A 20,205-nucleotide genomic window follows, 5' to 3' on the forward strand; every position below is an offset into this window, starting at 1 on the left:
CATTATGAATATTCATTTTAATAATCATAAGTAACTAACTATATGTCTCATATCCATCTATTGTAAACATATTTCACCACAGTTAATGTATTACATAATCATACAATACGTGCAATGCAAATGTAAACATGGTCGAGAAAAAAAGGACACGTTGCTGGGTCAGTCCATTTGTGTAACACAGAGGGGGTCTCAGTTCTTTGGTCTGATGTTCCACCCTCTGCGGTTTGCTGCTGTGATGTGGTCCCGGTACTCAGTCCCATGGACTCTCCCCCGTTTCTTTTACTGTGGCCTCCCCTGCCTCTATCACAGTAGTTGGTCCCTTGTTTGACTTGCTCTCTACCACCTCCTTAGTATTGAACTCTTTTTCATCTGACCCATTAGTCCCTCCTTCCCTCTTTTTACACAGCACTCTACCCTCATTTGATTTGGTCCCTTCTACTCCCTGCCTCATGATCCCATCCACCTTCTGCAGACCCTCTTCCTTCTCCTCTTTTATGGTTTTGTCTATGTAGTTCGCCAGTGATTTCTGTTCTTTTTCTTTCCCTGTGGCCCTCCTGACATCTTCTTCCTTGCTACGTTTCTCCTTCGCTGTCTCCTTGTTCCTCTCTACCCTCTCGGCATTCAGGTCATCTGTAGGAGAGGTAAGGGAAGGACAAACGATGTTATTTTCAACAGGTTACTTCCAAATTTCAAGCAATATTATTATTATTGAACACACACACTTACTTGTACCCTTAGTCATGGACAGCAGTCCCATTGCAGGATTAGGGCTAATTCTCTCCTCAGGTGATGGCTGAATAGTATTAGTTGGTGTTTGGCTAGTAGAGTTAGTGGGGGTTGGACTGGAAGAGTTAGTGGGGCTATGAGTAGAAGAGTTAGTGGAACTATGAGTAACATAATTAGTGGGGATTGAGATAGTGGTTTGTGTAGTAGAGTTAGTAGGTTTAGTGGTGTTGGTTTGATTTGAAGGGTTAGTGGGGGTGCTGGTAGTAGAGTTAGTGGGGCTGAGGGGACTGATGAGGACAGAAGAGTTAGTGGCAGTGGTGATATTAGAAGGGCTTGTAGAGATAGTGGTGATATTAGAAGGGCTTGTGGAGATAGTGGTGACGGGGCTAGAGTTAATGGGGGTGGGGGTAGTGGTCAGGCTAGTAGAGTTAGTTGGGATGGGACTAGTAGTGGTAGTAGTGGTGTGAGTAGAAGCCAATGTGGGGGAGGAAGTAATGGTGGAGTTAGTTGAGTGAGTGGCAGTGGGGATAGAAGTGACAGAGGGGGAGTGATTATTAGAGAGAATGGGAATCGGACTGCTAGGGATAGTAGCAGTGTGAGCAGCACAGTTAGTGGAAGTGGAGCTGGTAGAGGAAGTAGGAATAGGACTAGTAGAGTTAGTGGGGCTTAAGGTAGAAGTGAAGTTGACAGAGTTAGTTGCGCTGGTATTGTTAGTTCCGGTTTGGGTAGTGTTGGAGTCAGTAGAGTTTATGGAGGTAAGGGTGGAAGCACCATTCATAGATTTAAGGGTAGAGGTTGTTATAGTAGCAGCAGGATATGAAGGTGGGGTAACTGAATTAGTAATTAGGGTAGTGGGGGTGGGACACAGAGAGGTAGTGGGGGTGGGAGTAGAAGTGTTGTTGGCAGCAGAAGCAATTATGGAGATGGAAGTATTTAGTGTTGGAGTTGTCAAGTCAGTAGAAGTTGAGGCAGTAGTATCAGTAAGGGTAGGGGTAGAAGCATTAGTGGTGGGGGTTGTTGATGTATGGGTATCAGTATTAGTGTTAACAGGTGTTGGGGCAGTAATGCTTGTAATGGTGATGGTGGCTAGATTAGGGATGGAAGACGCAGAGGTGGTTGGGGTGGTGGAGTCAGTGGAGGTAGGGGGAATTGGGGTGTGGGTAATAGTGGGGATAGAGCCAGAGTTCATGTCAGTAGGGGGGGTGGAAGTTGTAATATTCATAGTGCCAGATGTAGTTGTGATGGAGGTAATGGTAGTGGTTGTGGCAGGGTTAGTACTGGGGATGAAGGTGGTGGTGTTAGGGGTAGGGGCTGTAGTATTGATAGGGACGGGTGCAGAGGTCGTAGAGGGGATGATGTCATTGGGGATTGAATTAGAGGAAGTAGCGGTGGTAGAAACGGGGATGGAAGAGTTAGTGGGATCTGGGACAGGGGAGGGAATGATGGTGTCAGTGAGAATAGAAGAGTTAGTGGGATCTGGGACAGGGGAGGGAATGATGGTGTCAGTGAGAATAGAAGAGTTAGTGGGATCTGGGACAGGGGAGGGAATGATGGTGTCAGTGGGAATAGAAGAGTTAGTGGGATCTGGGACAGGGGAGGGAAGGATGGTGTCAATGGGAATAGAATGGTCAGTGGGATCTGGGACAGTGATGGGAATAGGGGTGTCAGTGGGGATAGATTTAGAACTGGTAGAGGTGGGGTCTGTGGGGAAACACACTTCTACTTCCTGTATTTGAGCTAGATCATTCTCAGGGGTGAGATGACCGGAGACAGTGGGAGGTGGGGTTGGGCCTCGCTTAATTATTGGCTTAGGAGGCAGAGCAGGTTTACCAGCTGACTCATGTGCGGACACACTCTGTCGGACCGGACGTCTCGTATCTAAATAGAAAGAAGATGAGCATAAGATACACAAAATTGTATTCAATAGTGTGTGTGTTTGTCTGTGTGTGTGTATGTGTGTGCGTTTGTGTTTGTCTGTGTGAGTGTGTTACCTGATGAGGTGGACATGGTTCTGGGCTTCATAAATGTGGGTGGGGGATCAGGTTTATTATCGATGATAGTGCCTGAAACCGAGACAGAAAATGAAGGAACACACACATCAAACACCATACACAGACTCACACATACACTGTAGCAACTGTTATATGAGTAAAGGGACTTACCCTCTGATTCAGCTTTTTTCATCTCTCTCTCCTGACTCTGTAGAATGGAATAAGAATTTTTATGTTTTCCTTAGACACACAACCACATACACACTCAGATTAATACACATACACACCTGTGTCTCTCCTGGCTGAGCTTTGGACACACCAATACGTTGTAGCATGAGCTGCAGGCGCTGCTCAAAGCCATGATGGCCGTCAGATGAGTGTTTCTGAAACTAACCAGAACCAAGGAGAAGCAGTCAGTGCCGATAAGAACCAATCAAAACTAAAGAATGCTCAAAATAAAACCAAAAACAATCCTTTCATAGGCGGTGTAGAATTATTTACCAAATTGCTTTAGCCATCAAATTGTTTCAAGGGTCGGTTTGAATACATTCGAATGCCTACCTTCCCTTGTGCAGTGTTCTTGGTGTTCCCAGCGTTGGCTGCAGATCCAGAGAGTAGAATTAGAGACTGTGACTTCCCCTCTCTTAGCGCACGACGGGGTGGAGCCTCACCCCTCAGTGGAGTGGGACCATCAGAAGAAGGGGTTTCTGCTTCCACTGGATCTCCTGTCACAACGTTGTCATCCACACTCTCCTTCTCTTTCACTTTTTCATTCTCCTTCACTTTATCTTTTTCAGCTCTGGCGGCCTCCCTGAGAGGCCGGATTAGGTCGGCAATGGAGGTCTTCTTGGCCTTCCCCTCTTGGCTTCCCTCTGATTTCACAGCCCTCCGCTTTTTAAGGGTGAAGAACTCGCCCAGCTTCCTCCTTAGGGTTCTGGAAGGGGCGGGGCAAGGGGCGGCGCTAGTAGGTGCTACTTCCACTTCCTGTTCAGTAATGGAAGGTTCCCCAGCCTCATTCTGTGTTTTCCTGGAGGAAGAGTCAGAGTAGCACAGGATCAGCGTGTGTGTTAGTCAATCATAGGGCCCTGAGTTTTTCCTGGCCATGTGGCCTGACCTGGACAAGCTAGGGCCTGCATGCAGGTAATCTGGTCAGGAAATGTTGTATATTATATTTCTTGAATGTACTTATTGTAGGTTGTTATGAACGTCTCATAAATTACTCAAATTTAAAGAGGTTTACTATGAGCTGGTTAAGTTGTGTTGGGTATGAGATAGTGAGGAGTCAGATTATCTAGGATGAGTTTGGTCCGATACTCACAGGGTGTCGACAGGAAGGACTCGCTTAGTAAAGAACTCCTCAACTCCCTCATCAACTCGCCCCATGTGATCAGGGACTCCATTTTCATTGTCAACCACCGATTCCTGTGTCACACGCATGCACAGAGAAAGAGATGATAAATGTTACGATATCTGTGATTATTAGGTGTTTGTGTGTGAGAATGTGTGTGAGCGCTGTTAGACTACCCGAAAAATAGAAATGAAAGAGTTTCCAATTGGTGGAAAGAGTGCTATGTTGGATATCAGGAGGTTACTGAGAGCAGTTTCCTTCATATAGCACATAGTAATTATTACATAAATTGTCACCTCTTGGGCTCAGACTTCCCTGACACACAGAATATACACAGACACATCAACAACACCTCATACATACAGTGGGGCAAAAAAGTATTTAGTCAGCCACCAATTGTGCAAGTTCTCCCACTTAAAAAGATGAGAGAGACCTGTAATTTTCATCATAGGTACACTTCAACTATGACAGACAAAATGAGAAAAAAAATCCAGAAAATCACATTGTAGGATTTTTTATGAATTTATTTGCAAATGATGGTGGAAAATAAGTATTTGGTCACCTACCTACCTACTCTTCTTTAAGAGGCTCCTCTGTCCTCCACTCGTTACCTATATTAATGGCACCTGTTTGAACTTGTTATCAGTATAAAAGACACCTGTCCACAACCTCAAACAGTCACTCTCCAAACTCCACTATGGCCAAGACACAAGAGCTGTCAAAGGACACCAGAAACAAAATTGTAGACCTGCACCAGGCTGGGAAGACTGAATCTGCAATAGGTAAGCAGCTTGGTTTGAAGAAATCAACTGTGGGAGCAATTATTAGGAAATGGAAGACATACAAGACCACTGATAATCTCCCTCAATCTGGGGCTCCACGCAACATCTCACCCCGTGGGGTCAAAATGATCACAAGAACGGTGAGCTTGCTTTCTCTGCCTGGCCGGTTCCCCTCTCTCCACTGGGATTCTCTGCCTCTAACCCTATTTCAGGGGCTGAGTCACTGGCTTACTAGGGCCCTTTCATACCATCCCTAGGAGGGGTGCGTCACTTGAGTGGGTTGAGTCACTGACGTGGTCTTCCTGTCTGGGTTGGCGCCCCCCTTGGGTTGTGCCGTGGCGGAGATCTTTGTGGGATATACTCGGCCTTGTCTCAGGATGGTAAGTTGGTGGTTGAAGTATCCCTCTAGTGGTGTGGGGGCTGTGCTTTGGCAAAGTGGGTGGGGTTATATCCTTCCCGTTTGGCCCTGTCCGGAGGTGTCATCGGATGGGGCCACAGTGTCTCCTGATCCCTCCTGTCTCAGCCTCCAGTATTTAGGCTGCAGTAGTTTATGTGTCGGGGGGCTAGGGTCAGTTTGTTATATCTGGAGTACTTCTCCTGTCCTATCCGGTGTCCTGTGTGAATTTTGGTATGCTCTCTTTAATTCTCTCTTTCTCTCTCTCGGAGGACCTGAGCCCTAGGACCATGCCTCAGGACTACCTGACATGATGACTCCTTGCTGTCCCCAGTCCACCTGGCTGTGCTGCTGCTCCAGTTTCAACTGTTCTGCCTGTGATTATTACTATTTGACCATGCTGGTCATTTATGAACATTTGAACATCTTGGCCATGTTCTGTTATAATCTCCACCCGGCACAGCGAGAAGAGGACTGGCCACCCCACATAGCCTGGATCCTCTCTAGGTTTCTTCCTAGGTTTTGGCCTTTCTAGGGAGTTTTTTCCTAGCCACCGTGCTTCTACACCTGCATTGCTTGCTGTTTGGGGTTTTAGGCTGGATTTCTGTACAGCACTTTGAGATATCAGCTGATGTACGAAGGGCTATATAAATAAAATTGATTTGAGCTAAAATCCCAGAACCACACGGGGAGACCTAGTGAATGACCTGCAGAAAGCTGGGACCAAAGTAACAAAGCCTACCATCAGTAACACACTACGCCGCCAGGGACTCAAATCCTGCAGTGCCAGACGTGTCCCCCTGCTTAAGCCAGTACATGTCCAGGCCCGTCTGAAGTTTGCTAGAGAACATTTGGATGATCCAGAAGAAGATTGGGAGAATGTCATATGTTCAGATGAAATCAAAATAGAACTTTGTGGTAAAAACTCAACCCGTCGTGTTTGGAGGACAAAGAATGCTGTGTTGCATCCAAAGAACACCATACCTACTGTGAAGCATGGGGGTGGAAACATCATGCTTTGGGGCTGTTTTTCTGCAAAGGGACCAGGACGACTGATCCGTGTAAAGGAAAGAATGAATGGGGCCATGTATCGTGAGATTTTGAGTGAAAACCTCCTTCCATCAGCAAGGGCATTGAAGATGAAACGTCGCTGGGTCTTTCAGCATGACAATGATCCCAAACACACCGCCCGGGCAACGAAGGAGTGGCTTCGTAAGAAGCATTTCAAGGTCCTGGAGTGTCCTAGCCAGTCTCCAGATCTCAACCCCATAGAAAATCTTTGGAGGGAGTTGAAAGTCTGTGTTGCCCAGCAACAGCCCCAAAACATCACTGCTCTAGAGGAGATCTGCATGGAGGAATGGGACAAAATACCAGCAACAGTGTGTGAAAACCTTGTGAAGACTTACAGAAAACGTTTGACCTCTGTCATTGCCAACAAAGGGTATATAACAAAGTATTGAGAAACTTTTGTTATTGACCAAATACTTATTTTCCACCATAATTTGCAAATAAATTCATAAAAAATCCTACAATGTGATTTTCTGGATTTTTTTTCTCATTTTGTCTGTCATAGTTGAAGTGTACCTATGATGAAAATTACAGGCCTCTCTCATCTTTTTAAGTGGGAGAACTTGCACAATTGGTGGCTGACTAAATACATTTTTGCCCCACTGTATATCCCCTAGATCTACATTATCACACTGCCATTGGTATGTACAATTACCAATAACTGACTCAGAAAACCAGTAAGACCCTATGATGTCATGTCCTGTGGCACTAAGGCTGCCCATGTGATTAGGTTTGGTTTAGTTCATCCAACAAAAGCAGCATTACATGTGTTAACTCTGATCGTGACTGATACAGTACCAATGGCAGGCATACAATGGATAGGGTGATGATGGCTAAGGTAGAGAAAATTCACACCTACCAAGAAAAAGCCCGCCAGCTTCAGACGAAGCATTATATAGCCCTAGAAATTAGCCACATATAATCACGATCCTATACACCAATGCAATCCCCCCCCAAACACACACTACTGGTGTTGAATATGCAAGCAGCTGGTTGCTGTTGCGATCCAAGTACCTTGAATCAAGCAGGCACCAGGCATGTTCCCTCCCTTCCCCTGCCTCTTCCCACTGTACCCTATCACATCTCCCCCTCCTTTCCATTATGCCTCAACACAGCACCCCCTTTTCTCCATCTCTCTGTACCTGTGGTCTGCTGGGGCGGAGGTGTTGGTTTTGTCGGTGTGGTCTAGGTCTACTGCGGGTGTAGTGCCTCAGCGCCGGCCCGCCCAATGGAAGCTCCATAAGGGGAGACACGGCACTTAGTTGCCGTGGTGCTCTGTTGCTGTGGCTGTTGCCGAGGCACCGTTGCTAAGAGCACCAGCAGCAGTATTCACTGCCTCCACCAAGGTAGGAGGGGCCAAGCTGAGCTAGACTGACAGATTTGACAACAAGGGGCCTCGCCTTTCTCCTCCCCCCCTCCCTCAGAAAGACTGAAAGAATGAGAAGACGGAGAGAGAATGGAGAAATTTAGAGCTTGTGCTAGAGGGAGAGCAGTGCAGGTGCAAAAGGCAGTCTCATATATATTCATTTATAATATAAATTAAGGTTCTTCATGGAACTGACCAAAATGCAGGAAGGGAACAATGTGCTGAAATGACAAATTAATAATTAATTTTACGTGGATGGGATATAGAAAATTCAGGGGATGACTGGTGATCTGGCAATGGGTTTCTGGTGTGTGTAAATCTCCATGAAGTGATTCAAATATCAAGCAAGGGAAAACCAGGTAGGGGAATAAAATTGTGTTTTAATAAAGCACTCAATATCAGAGGGCAGATCCTCTGAAAGAAATTCAACAGGAACAACCAAAATAGTCTAGTTCACCTACTACTCCAAACAGGTTTCTATAGAGACTTGTGGGCATAAGCCTTCGGTCAGGTGTCAGAACCATGTAGCAGATAAATAGGGTAGATTATGCTGTAGTCTGAACATGATCAAACATCCTATAGTGTCTATATTTCAGTATTACATGCCATACTAAATTAGCCTACTCAAGGCTGAAACTGAAGCAAATTGACTCATGACACCCCAGTAGGTTGATCTTTTTTTAATTTGTATTATTATTAGCTGTACAGTCAAGCATTCTCCCACCCCTCCAATCATATCATTGCCATTCAAGTCCCCTAGCATTTCATTTTGATGGTACAAAATAAAAAAAAGCATCAAACCAAAAAACAAATACATTCTAAAAGCTTTAACAAGAGCAAGGTATTGTGTTTCATTTGAAAACAGCATAACAGTTTGTAAAAGCAGAATATTTCAGGTCATCCCAGCCCCTAACATTTGAACCCCTAACAGCTAATTCTATAAGTGAAAGCACATGATACTTGTTTTTAGACAGACAACAGAGCACGAGAAGAGGGCCAACATGAAGAGATCAAATGTGGGCCAAAATATGCTACAGAGAAGGCATTCTGAGGGCCTAGTGAACATAATTGACAGCAGAATGAGGACATGATTTATGACATAATACATCATCATGAGCTAAACCACACCCCCTCTCCTTACATCTTTTCCAGTGACAACAGTCTGCATTATGTTATCCAGATTCTGTATACAAACATAATTCAACATGAGGGTGTCAGGGGTTTCGCAGTAGGATGTAGATAGAGATCGCAAGAGAGGAAAATAAGCTCTTAAAAAAATAGAATGGGCTAAAGGTATCTTTAGACATGTCCCAGGCATTATCATCAACCTCAGAGAGAGATCTAAGGTTATAACTGGGGTGTGCATGTGTGGTATACGTGTACGGTGTATGCGAGGGCAGGTATGTGTGTTTGAGAGTGGGTACAAATGGGGTGCATGTGAGTGTACAGATAGGGGACCATTTGTATTGTTAGATGTAGACAGAGGCTTCGTCTTCATCACCGGTCCATCATACTGAGAATCATCTCAGGAGTGAGGTCACCGTTGGGCGGAGCCTCTGTGACAGACAGTGCCACTTCCTGCACCACCTCCTCACCCTGGAATGACTCTTCTATCTGATTGGCAGGCTCTCCTTCAGCATGCTCCACCTCTACTGCTGGCACCTCATCCTCAACAGCTTCTTCCTCCTGGCTCGCCTGCTCTGCCTTCATCTCTTTCTTCACGATTATGTCATCCACCTCGCCTGTGGTCTCATCCTCCACACGGATGATTGCCGCCGCTGAGGGAAGAAGAAAACCACTTTTACAATCTGTTCAGCTGTTTTGAGTCCCTTTGGGTACTGATCAGTGATCTGCACCTGATTAAATATGTGAAGGCCAAAGTATTCACTCGATTGCATGTCTGCATGAAAAGTGATTCCTTCAACAAATTAAGTAGGGAGGGTGGTATTTTTTTTATTATTCCAACAGAGTACCAGAGTGTGACTCACTTGGGGCAGGTTTAGCCTTTGGAGGTCTTCCACGTTTCCTCTTGGCTGGCGGGCCAACAGGGGCAGGGACAGGGACAACCGGTGGTGCCTGTTCCACCTCAATCTCAGCTAGCAGCTCCTCCTCCTCTTCCTCAATGTCATCCAGCTCAGGCTCTGTGGAAGAGAGGAACAAGAAAGACCTGACTCTTAAGATGCACACTAAATAACATTACATGATATTGTTGCATGTGTAAGAACAATAAAATTAACTGTGACTTGGTCGTACCGGTGTCATCATCGTCGTCATCCCGTCTGGAGCGCATCTTCCTCTTTCTGCCGCGGCGGCCTTTCTTGGGCGGGGTCCCGTTCTCGTCGCCGGTGTTCTCTCCATTACAGTTCTCTGCGTGACGCAGCATGGTGTTCTGAGGAGCAAACAGTAATATACAGTGCCTTCAGAAAATAGTGAGATAATCATCCAGCCCAGTGACTCTTCATCACTCATCGTGAGAACAATTATACTAAAAACATGTAAATCAACCATTAACATAATGGGGGAAAAATCGAATGATTTATTGAAATAGCGTGGGTGACCTAGAAAGACAAAGTGGTACAATTTAAGGCCATGTGGCAAACAATAATGCTGGTACTAGGGATGGGGTGTGAGCATGTGGGTCTGGGCAGACGAGATGTAGTCGTTCGTATGTGTAACTGGTTTAAAATTAATAATGGGGGAAAAAAATGTAAACAGGTATTCATATCCCTTGACTTATTCCACATTTTGTTGTGTTACAGCCTAAATTCAAAATGGATGAAATATATTCTCGCTCACCCATCTACACACAATACCCCATAATGACAAAGCGAAAACATGTTTAGAAATGTTTGCACATTTATTGAAGATAAATACAGAAATCTAATTTACACAAGTATTCACACCCCTTTGCTACGACACTCCAAATGGAGCTCATATACATCCAATTTCCTTTGATAATACTTGAGATGTCACTACAATGTGATTGGAGTCCAACTGTGACTAATTTAATTGTTTGGGCATGATTTAGAAACACCTGTCTATCTTTATGGTCCCACAGTTAACAGTGCATGTCAGAGCAGAAACTATACCATGAAGTCCAAGGAACAATCAGAATGGTGATGAGACATCTGGGGAAGGGTATAAAACAATTACTGGAGTGTTCAAAGTTTCAAAGAGCACAGTGGTCTCCATCATCGGGAAATTGTAAAAATATGGAAGCACCCAGACTCTGCTTAGAGCTGGTCTTCCGACCAAATTGAGCAACCGTGCAAGAAGGACCTTGGTCAGGGGGTGACCAAGAACCCAATGACAGAACTACAGAGTTCCATGGCTGAGACGGGAGAACCTGCTAGCAGGACAACAGTATCCACAGCACTTCCCCAATCTGGGCTTTATGGGAGAGTGGGCAGACGGAAGCCACTACTGAGAACAAAAGGCACCAGCACGCCTGGAGTTTGCAAAAAGGCACGTGAACGACAGATCATACGGCAAAGATTGTGGTCTGATGAAAACAATTTAACTCCTTGGCCTGAATGCAAAGCACTATGGAGGCAAATACAGGTAAATCATTGATGAGATCCTGCTTTATAGCCAATGACCTTAGACTGGAGTGAAGATTTACGTTCCAACCGAAAAATGACCAAGCATACAGCCAAAGGAACACTGGAATGGCTTCAGAACAGAATGTAAGAGTCCTTGAGTAGCCCAGCGAAAGCCCAGACACAAATCCCATTGAAAATCGGTGGAAAGACTTGAAGATGGCTGTTCACCGCCGTTCCCCATCTGGCTTAACTTCTCTAGGGTAGGGGGCAGCATTTGGAATTTTGGATGAAAAACATGCCCAAACTAAACTGCCTTCTACTCAGGCCCAGAAGATAAGATATGCAAATAATTGGTATATTTGGATAGAAAACACTCTAAAGTTTCCAAAACTGTTCAAATAGTGTCTGAGTATAACAGAACTGATTTGGCAGGCGAAACCTGAGAAAAATCCATTCAGGAAGTAGGATATTTTTGTTTGTTGTAGTTTTCTATTCAATGCCATTACAGTATCCATTGACTTAGGACTCAAATTGCAGTTCCTATGCCTTCCACTAGATGTCAACAGTCTTTAGAAATTGTTTCAGGCTTGTATTCTGAAAAATTAGGGAGTAAGAGCAGTCTGAATGAGTGGACCCTGCAGTGTCACAGAGCTTTTTCATACGTGCGACCGAGAGAGTGCCTTTCTTGTTTACCTTTTATATTGACAACGTTATTGTACGGTTGAAATATTATCTATTATTTAGGCTAAAAACAACATGAGGCTGAATATAAACATCGTTTGACATGTTTCTATGAACTTTACGGATACAATTTGGATTTTTTGTCTGCCTGTTGTGACTGCGTTTGAGCCTGTGGATAACTGAAGAAAACGCAAACAAAATGGAGGTTTTCGGATATAAAGAGAGACTTTATAGAACAAAAGGAACATTTATTGAATGTCTTCTGAGTGCAACCATCAAAGGAAAGTGATTAATTACATCTCTATTTCTGACTTGTGTAACGCTTCTACTTGGCTGGTTACTGTTTGTAATGATTTGTCTGCTGGGCTATGTTCTCAAATAATTGCAAGGTATGCTTTTGCCGTAAAGCATTTTTGAAATCAAATCTGACACCGTGGTTGGATTCACAAGTTAATCTTTAAACCTATGTAACATAGTTGTATCTTTTCTGAATTTTTATCATGAGTATTTCTGTATTTGGAGCTCTGCAATCTCACTAGATGTTGGCCAGGTGTGAGCGTTCCACATACCCTAGAGAGGTTAAAGAGTGACTGCCATTAAAAAGCAACGAATCCCTTTGAAAAATGCCTTGTGGCGTCGATGACTCAGAAACCCTAGTGTCAAAATTATTTTAAAAAGTGTAAACATGATATTTGGGACAAAGTCAGTCGTCTAAAACATTCATGCATCACAACGGGTAAATTAAGATTGCTTTGATTTGACCACGACCATTTGCCCACTAACATGGGATGAAGAGCTGCGGTGATTGCTCTCTGATTGCTCTCTAATAGCATAGACAGTGTGACAGACCTGCTCAGCAGCTCCGAATGTTCACATAAAACACCCTGCAAAAAAAATGTTTGCTTGAGAAATACTGCACCAAACACCTTAGTTAGAAACAAAATTGTGCAACTAAGACATCCTTGGCAAAAACATCAAAATTATTTACAGATTTGAGTTCTCTTAGATTTATTCAGTGACTCATGGGGGTACAATCATAAACCAAATGCGGATTTTGGTCAGGAAAGACTGAAATCCCGTTTTTAATGAGCAACATAAAAAACAGCTACCAATTGGCGTGTTCAGTGGCTCTAACAGAGCTTGAGAAAATCTGGAAGAAATGGGAGAACACTCCAAATCCAGGTGATAGACAGACCCAAGATGCCTCAAAGCTGTAATTGCTGCAAAAGGTGCTCTACAAAGTATTGACCCGTGGGAGTAAATACTTATGGAAATTAGATATTTCATTTATAATAAATTTGGGAAAATTTCAATAAGCATGTTTTCACTTTGTGATTATGGGTAGTGTGTGCAGATGGGTGAGAGAAAATCATTTTTAATTCAGGCTGTAAAACAAAATGTGGAATAAGTTGAGCAGTATGAATACATTCTGAAGGCACTAAGACCACAACACACGATGGAGCAACTAGGCTTCAAACCTCCCCAACCTGGTGGGAGGGTGTGTTTTTGTGTGTGTCCTGTATTCTGCTCGGGAGGATATGGGTTTGGATGTGAAGAAATCCTTTAGTTTTCTGTGTGGATGTGTATTGTCGCCTTACCCTGCGAGTGAAGGTCTTGGCACACTTGCTGCAGACGAAGGCAGTGGGGATGAAATTGGGGTCATGGTAACGTTTGAAGTGCATGTCCAGCAGCTGCTTCTGCCGGAAAGTTTTCTCACATTGGCTGCAGGCGTACGGCTTCTCCCCTGTGTGTGTGCGTCTGTGCATGATCATGTGACGCTCCTAGGGGCCAGAGGTTAAACATAGGACAGTCAGTGAACACACCGAGGTCTAGAACAGTCTCCGGCTGATTCCAAACATATCCATGGGATGCATCTCAATAATCTAAAGTGGCCTCTTCTCCTCATCTCAGATTGATGATGGCAAATATCTGGTGGACATTCACCATTTCAAATCAGGGAAGATTGAGAGGAAACAAGCAGAGAAAGTCTCTTTCACGTACCTGTCTGCAGCAATAGTCACACTGGTCGCACTTGAAGCGCTTCTCGTTCTTGTGGGATTTCTGGTGCTGGATGAGTGCGTAACGCTCGTGGAACACAGCGTCACAGTAACGACACTTCCTGCCCATCTCCATGAACGAATGCTGCTTCCGCAAGTGCACACCTGAGAGTGAGAGAGGAAGGAAGGGACAATCCAAATGTAAGGAACACAGACTGATCCCCTCAAGGTTACAAGACCGTATTTCAGCAGAAGAGATATGACTGTGCACAAGCGAGTCACTTACCCAGGTCGCTCTTGCGAGCGATAACTGTGTCACAGTGGGGGCAGTGGAATTTGGCCACATTCTCTGTGTGCTTCTGCAGGATGTGCATCTTCATGGTGCCGCTCTGCGTGAAACGAGCATGGCAGATGTAGCACTCATATGGCTTCTCACCTGCCAGAGAGAGACACTTTTAGGTTGTATGCGAGACAGAGAGATATACATCTACACACACACAACTTCAAATTAGTGGATTCGGCTATTTAAGCCACCCCCATTGCTGACAAGTGTATAAGATTGGCTGTGTGCTCAATCTCCATAGACAAACATTTGCAGTAGAATGGCCTTACTGAAGAGCTCAGTGACTTTTAACGTGGCACTGTCATTTTATTTATTTAACTAGGCAAGTCAGTTAAGAACATTTTTTTATTTTATTTACAATGACGGCCTACCCCGGCCAACGCTGGGCCAATTGTGCGCCGCCCTATGGGACTCCCAATCTCAGCCGGATGTTATGCAGCCTGGATTCGAACCAGAGACTGCAGTGCCTTAGACCGCTGCGCCACTCGGGAGCCACCATTCCAACAAGTGTGTTCGCCAAATGTCTGTCCTGCTAGAGCTGCCCCAGTCAACTGTAAGTACTGTTATTGTGAATTGGAAACGTCTAGGAGCAACAACGGCTCAGCTGCGAAGTGGTAGGCCACACAAACTCACAGAACGGGACCGCAGAGTGCTGAAGCGTATAAAAATCACCTGTCCTCAGGTGCAACATTCCTTAGCGAGTTCCAAACTGCCCCCGGAGGCAACGTCAGCACAATAACTGTTCGTCGGGAGCTTTGTGAAATGGGTTTCCATGGTCGATCAAAAGCACACAAGCCTAAGATCACCATGCGCAATTCCAAGCGTCGGCTGGAGTGGTGTAAAGCTTGCTGCCATTTGACTCTGGAGCAGCGGAAAGGCGTTCTCTGGAGTGACGAAGCACGCTTCACCATCTGGCAGTCCGATGGGCGAATATGAGTTTGGCGGATGCTAGGAAAACACTACCTGCCCCAATAAATAGTGCCAATTGTAAAGTTTGGTGGAGGAGGAATAATGGTCTGGGGCTGTTTTAAATTTTTCAGGCTAAGGCCCTTAGTTCCAGTGAAGGGAAATCTTAACCCTACAGCATACAATGACATTCTAGACAATTCTGTGCTTCCAACTTTGTCTCAACAGTTTGGGGAAGGCCCTTTCCTGTTTCAGCATGACAAAGCCCCAACATCAGTGCCTGACCTCACTAATGCGCTTGTGGAAAGCCTTCCCAGAGGAGTGGAGGCTGAAATAGCATCAAAGGGGGGACCAACTCCATATTAATGCCCATGATTTTGGAATGACATGTTCGACGAGCAGGTGTCCATATATTTTTGGTCAAGTAGTGTAGCATCGATCAACAGAACTAAAATCAAGAATACTTGGGCGTAAGGCTGAGAGATTGGGGTATGCGTTACCCGAGTGTGTCCTCATGTGTCTCTTCAGTTTGTAAGTGTCTCGGCTGGCGTAGCTGCACAGACTGCACTGGAAGGGCCTTTCGCCTGTATGGGAGCGGATGTGTCTCTTCAGCTTACTCACCTGGGGCAAAGAGAAAGGAACATTTAAAACAACATTCCAGAAACATTTCAGTTATACATTGCAAATGTACTTACCTCCACACTAGCGTAGTCACACATGGAGCACTTGAAGGGTTTCTCAAATGTGTGTTTGTAGCGACGATGACGCACCAGCTCTCCACTGGTCACAAATGCCATGTCACAATCTTGGCATTTATGAGGACGAGTGCCTAAAATGGAACGGGGAGGGGCAATAGTAAACATAATTAACACGCACCCTATCAATTCATTAAGGATAAATATATATTTTTTTTAACAGCCTGCGACTGAACATGAAAGGCTGTAGATACCTGTGTGTGTGTTGAGGTGGTTCCTCAGCAGTGTGACTGTTCTGAAGGCCCTCCCACACAGGTGGCATTTGTGTGGCCTCTCATCTGTGTGGCTCTTCATGTGGCGGTCCAGGTTAGAGCGCCGGGGGCAGGTGTAGCTACACAGCTCACACTGGAACGTCTTCTTCACACCTGAGACAAGAGGTTATTAAACACATTAAAAGGTAGACTCAGCGAAATTACGTTGCCACGAGCAGCACCACAGATATTGACATGAGCGAAATGCAAGACGAAGACGTCGCGCTCACTGTCACACAGTATCTGCACATGTGCACAGAGTCGCTTCGCGCTGTTAAGAGCGTGGTAGCCACGGGACCAAAACAGCACAGAAGTTGAGCCTTGCTCTTCAACGTTCATAGTTGTTGCGGAAATTGACCCACTATGCGTTCTACTTTCTGCATCATCGTCGATTCTCCCTTTAACATACATAGATCTCCTCCTCACACCCCAAAAGAGAGGGGTTGCCATACCCCCACATACACACACACAACTCTGACCTTTCTTTTTTATCTTGGTGGGTTTGGGCGGCTTCATGTTGCCCACAACCTTCTCAGCGTTGACCTCAGAGAGCATCCCCTCCTGCTGTTCCTCCTCAAAGTCGTATACAGACACATCCATGTCCCGTTCCCCCTCCCCGTAACGCAGGCGGCTCTTCTTGCCCTTCTTCCCCTTGCGGATGCCAGCAGTTGGCTGGTAATCTGGGTCTTTGGACCAGGTCTGGTCCTCTACTTGGGGCTCAGCTTCCTCCTCCTCCTCCTCCTCCTCCCCATGTGTCACCTGGAGCTCATCCTGGGCTGCCTGCAGTTCTTCCTGCTCAACTGTCTCCACCTCTCCATTCGCCCCCACCTTCACCACCTTCACCAGACAAAAACAATTTGCCAGGAAGGGATTAGAGTTGTATTATAGACAGTGCATCTCACCTGAGCCTTCAGGCCAAAGTGTGTGTTTGTAGTTGAGTAGCGTCCGACCTGGAAGCCCTCGGGCAGAGGGAGGGTGTGGCAGATCACTGGCTCTGCCTCAGTATTGCCTGCAGAGGCTTCAACAAAGCTGGCCTGGAGTTCTTCCACGGTGGCTGTAGTGACAGGAACCTGCACCAGCTGCAGCTGTCCAAGCCCCAGCGCTGCATTCGTCTGCTCCATGTTCCCCTCCATGTTCACCACCTAAAGTCAAGACACAGTCAGGGTCAGTCAATTCTCTGAATAATTTATGCCTACAAGTTTGGCTTACAAAGGATATCTTTCTCAGCGTAAACTCACAAATCACACCAACCTGCAGGGTGATGATCTGTCCCTCGTCTCCCCCGGTGACCGTCACTGTGCCACCCCCTTCGAGGACCTCAGTCTTCATCTGTAGCAGGGCAGGGTCAAGGGTTGAGTCCAGGGTGTCCATCACCATCATTTCAACATTCCCTGTCACCACTTGGGGTGCCACACCCCCTTCCATCAGGGCAGCCTCTACAGTCTGGAGCAGCTCGGGTCCCTCCCCACTGTCCTGGAGACCCTCGACCTGAGCGGTCTCAATGGAAACGACTTCACCCTCCATAGAAAACGACCTGTTAAGACCATAAAAATAACTTTGACGCATGATACACTATATATATATATATATATATATACACACAAAAGTATGTGGACCCCACTTCAAATGAGTGGATTCTGCTATTTCAGCCACACACGTTGCAGACAAGTGTATACAATTTAGCACACAGCCATTGACACACATTGGCAGCAGACAAATCTGTGCTTCCAACTTTGTGGCAACAGTTTGGGGAAGGCCCTTTCCTGTTTCAGCGATACAGAAATGGGTTTGTTTGAGATCACCGTGGAAGAACTTGACTGGCCTGGACATAGTCCTGACCTCAACCCCATCGAACACCTTTGGGATGAATTAGAACACCAACTGCAAGTCAGGCCTAATCACCGAACATCAGCCGATTATTTAAATTTTAATCCTACTTCTCTGATCTACCAACCATTTGACAAAGTCCCAATAAAAAAATAACACTGCCAAAATACAAAATAAGCAGATGTTTTTTTTTTTTTTGGGGGGGGGGGGTATAAAACTCACTGGTAAAAGGAAACTACCCTAATCACCCTCGTGTCTTGCCCAGGGAAGAGTGGATGTTTTTGTAACATTAGCGTGCAGGTTAGAGGGAGCTGGCTCCCTCTCTCATGGCAAGTTTTAAATCGAAAGGCGGCTGTAGGCGGACCGGGCTGGCGCGATGGGACGTGGTGCCGATGATAGGAAACCAACCGCTAATCTAGTTTCTGATTTGGAAGAAATCTACTCTCCGTGCTCGCAGACTTATTTGGGCTACATAAGAGATCACTCTACATTCCCTCCTTCCGTGTTTACTCTCGGGAACCTTTGTGAAACGTTACCTAGTTACCGAGCCAACTTAACTAGAGCCCCATTTTGAGAAGCAGTAAAATAACGAATCCATAGAAAGTATTATACAATTAGTGTTGATATTAGAACCATCGGATGGTTCTAGAACATAGACTAAAACAACTACCCAGATCAGGGGGCTATGTAGTAAATCAGACTACAGAAGATATTAATTTTCATTTTTTCCAAATCGTAGCACCGTGAGTGACAGGAAACATTAAGGATGTTACATTGAAATTGATACAAAGTTTAAACTTGAAATGTTGAGCTTTCGTTCTAGAACCCGGAGACGCAGGTTCTCTTCTCAAAAGAGGAAACAAAGGGCACGAGAAGATGGACGCCTGGCCTAAACAAGACCCTAAACATTAAAGCATTTATAAAGCCATCCGTGCCTTAATACGAACCAATAGCAGTCCAAATACACTAATACGTTTAACAGAAGCTCTAACTTCTGGGTTATAAATGTTTTTAGTAAATTTTCGATAACGATAGAGGGAGACAAACACCCCCCCGCCAGTCGCCTGGACCGCGAGCCCCACCGTGACACCTAGAGGCCGACGACAGCTCCTACAAAAATGCCCCCCTTCATCGTAGAAAGTGCCATTTTACCTGGTCCTCGGTCTTCCTTTTCCGGGTAAATTTGCTTGAGCGCTCAGTGCTTGATCGGTCTTCCTCTGGCGACGGTAGGGAAGCTTGCCCTTGCGTCCCAGCTCGATTAATCCTCTCACGCGTTGACAGAGTTGTCTCTACACAAAATGGTGGCCTGGAGCAGGCGAGTGTGCATGCGCAGACAGAAGCCCGACGGGAGAAGTGGGAGGGTGGTACCGCAGCAGTTGGGTGGCAGTGACGTCTGGGCGCCAGTTTTGAATTCAAGGGTTCGGGGGCGTGGTTCTGGGTGAACAGTTGTTTCCACACTACAAAAAAAAATATTTTTTTCTACAGTTAAGTTTGCATTACCTTAAGAGGGCTATTTTACTATGAAAAGCTAAACATTTCAAGACTAAAGACTACCATGCAACCACAGCATAAATGCATGCTTGTAAGAAGTTTGTGCAAGATGTAGCTTTTATTACATAATGTTATTGTGGGGCTGGGAAGGGTTGAAGCAGGCTATTATAGTGTATATCTGTGCTTGACTTGTACAGGCCCCTCAACGTTCTACTGCTTGAGCTCCTAATCCTCTTATAAAATATTATCTCAAAAGTATTGGGGAGCTCCTGCACCTAAAAATATACAGTACCGGCACCAAACATTTGTACCGACACCTATTTTAGTCCAAGTAAAGCACAGTCAGTGTATATCCTATATACCTCCTTCCAATGATCAATAATTTAATTAAAGGTGAAAATAATATTGTGTAAAATTGTATGGCCTTCTCTCCATCATGACCCAGGAGAGGGCAGTACAGCTTAGAAAGATGTTGAAGTCTGGAAGTCATGGACACAAAAGTGCTGCTTTTGGGTAGTGGATGCTAGCCCAGAACATTTGAGGGGTTTTGTTTAATTGTTATTAAACAATAAGAAAGTAGTCTCATAAAGTAGTCTGAAAGTAGTCTCATAAAGTAGTCTGAAAGTAGTCTCATAAAGTAGTCTGAAAGTAGTCTCATAAAGTAGTCTGAAAGTAGTCTCATAAATACCATCCAATGTAGTAGATTTACCAAAATATTTTTTTATAATAAAGTTTTT

The 20,205-nt window shown here is 45.2% G+C and overlaps 2 protein-coding genes across 2 annotated transcripts; both read right to left on the reverse strand.

The window, feature by feature from the left end:
• Positions 1–180: 180 nt before the first annotated feature.
• LOC110506560 (uncharacterized) lies at positions 181–7,628 on the reverse strand. The gene is given in 9 exon segments (XM_021586270.3): positions 181–324; positions 326–630; positions 727–2,604; positions 2,718–2,789; positions 2,889–2,925; positions 3,005–3,106; positions 3,279–3,744; positions 4,036–4,139; positions 7,452–7,628. Coding segments are annotated over 9 exon segments (3,084 nt in total). The 5' UTR covers positions 7,551–7,628; the 3' UTR covers positions 181–303.
• Positions 7,629–8,340: 712 nt separating this feature from the next.
• Positions 8,341–19,391, reverse strand: LOC110506562 (transcriptional repressor CTCF). The gene is made up of 13 exons (XM_021586273.3): positions 19,130–19,391; positions 17,402–17,684; positions 17,101–17,292; positions 16,630–16,987; positions 16,094–16,264; positions 15,840–15,973; positions 15,645–15,765; positions 14,182–14,331; positions 13,900–14,060; positions 13,497–13,679; positions 9,929–10,064; positions 9,664–9,816; positions 8,341–9,453 (listed from the first exon to the last, which is right to left on the reverse strand). The coding sequence occupies exons 2-13, from the start codon at positions 17,672–17,674 to the stop codon at positions 9,173–9,175; spliced, it is 2,313 nt and encodes a 770-aa protein (XP_021441948.1). The 5' UTR covers positions 17,675–17,684; positions 19,130–19,391; the 3' UTR covers positions 8,341–9,172.
• Positions 19,392–20,205: the final 814 nt, after the last annotated feature.

The sequence above is a fragment of the Oncorhynchus mykiss genome, chromosome 26 (genome assembly GCF_057628025.1).
Source record: "Oncorhynchus mykiss isolate SJ-2025 chromosome 26, ASM5762802v1, whole genome shotgun sequence".
In the NCBI taxonomy this organism is placed as follows: Eukaryota; Metazoa; Chordata; class Actinopteri; order Salmoniformes; family Salmonidae; genus Oncorhynchus; species Oncorhynchus mykiss.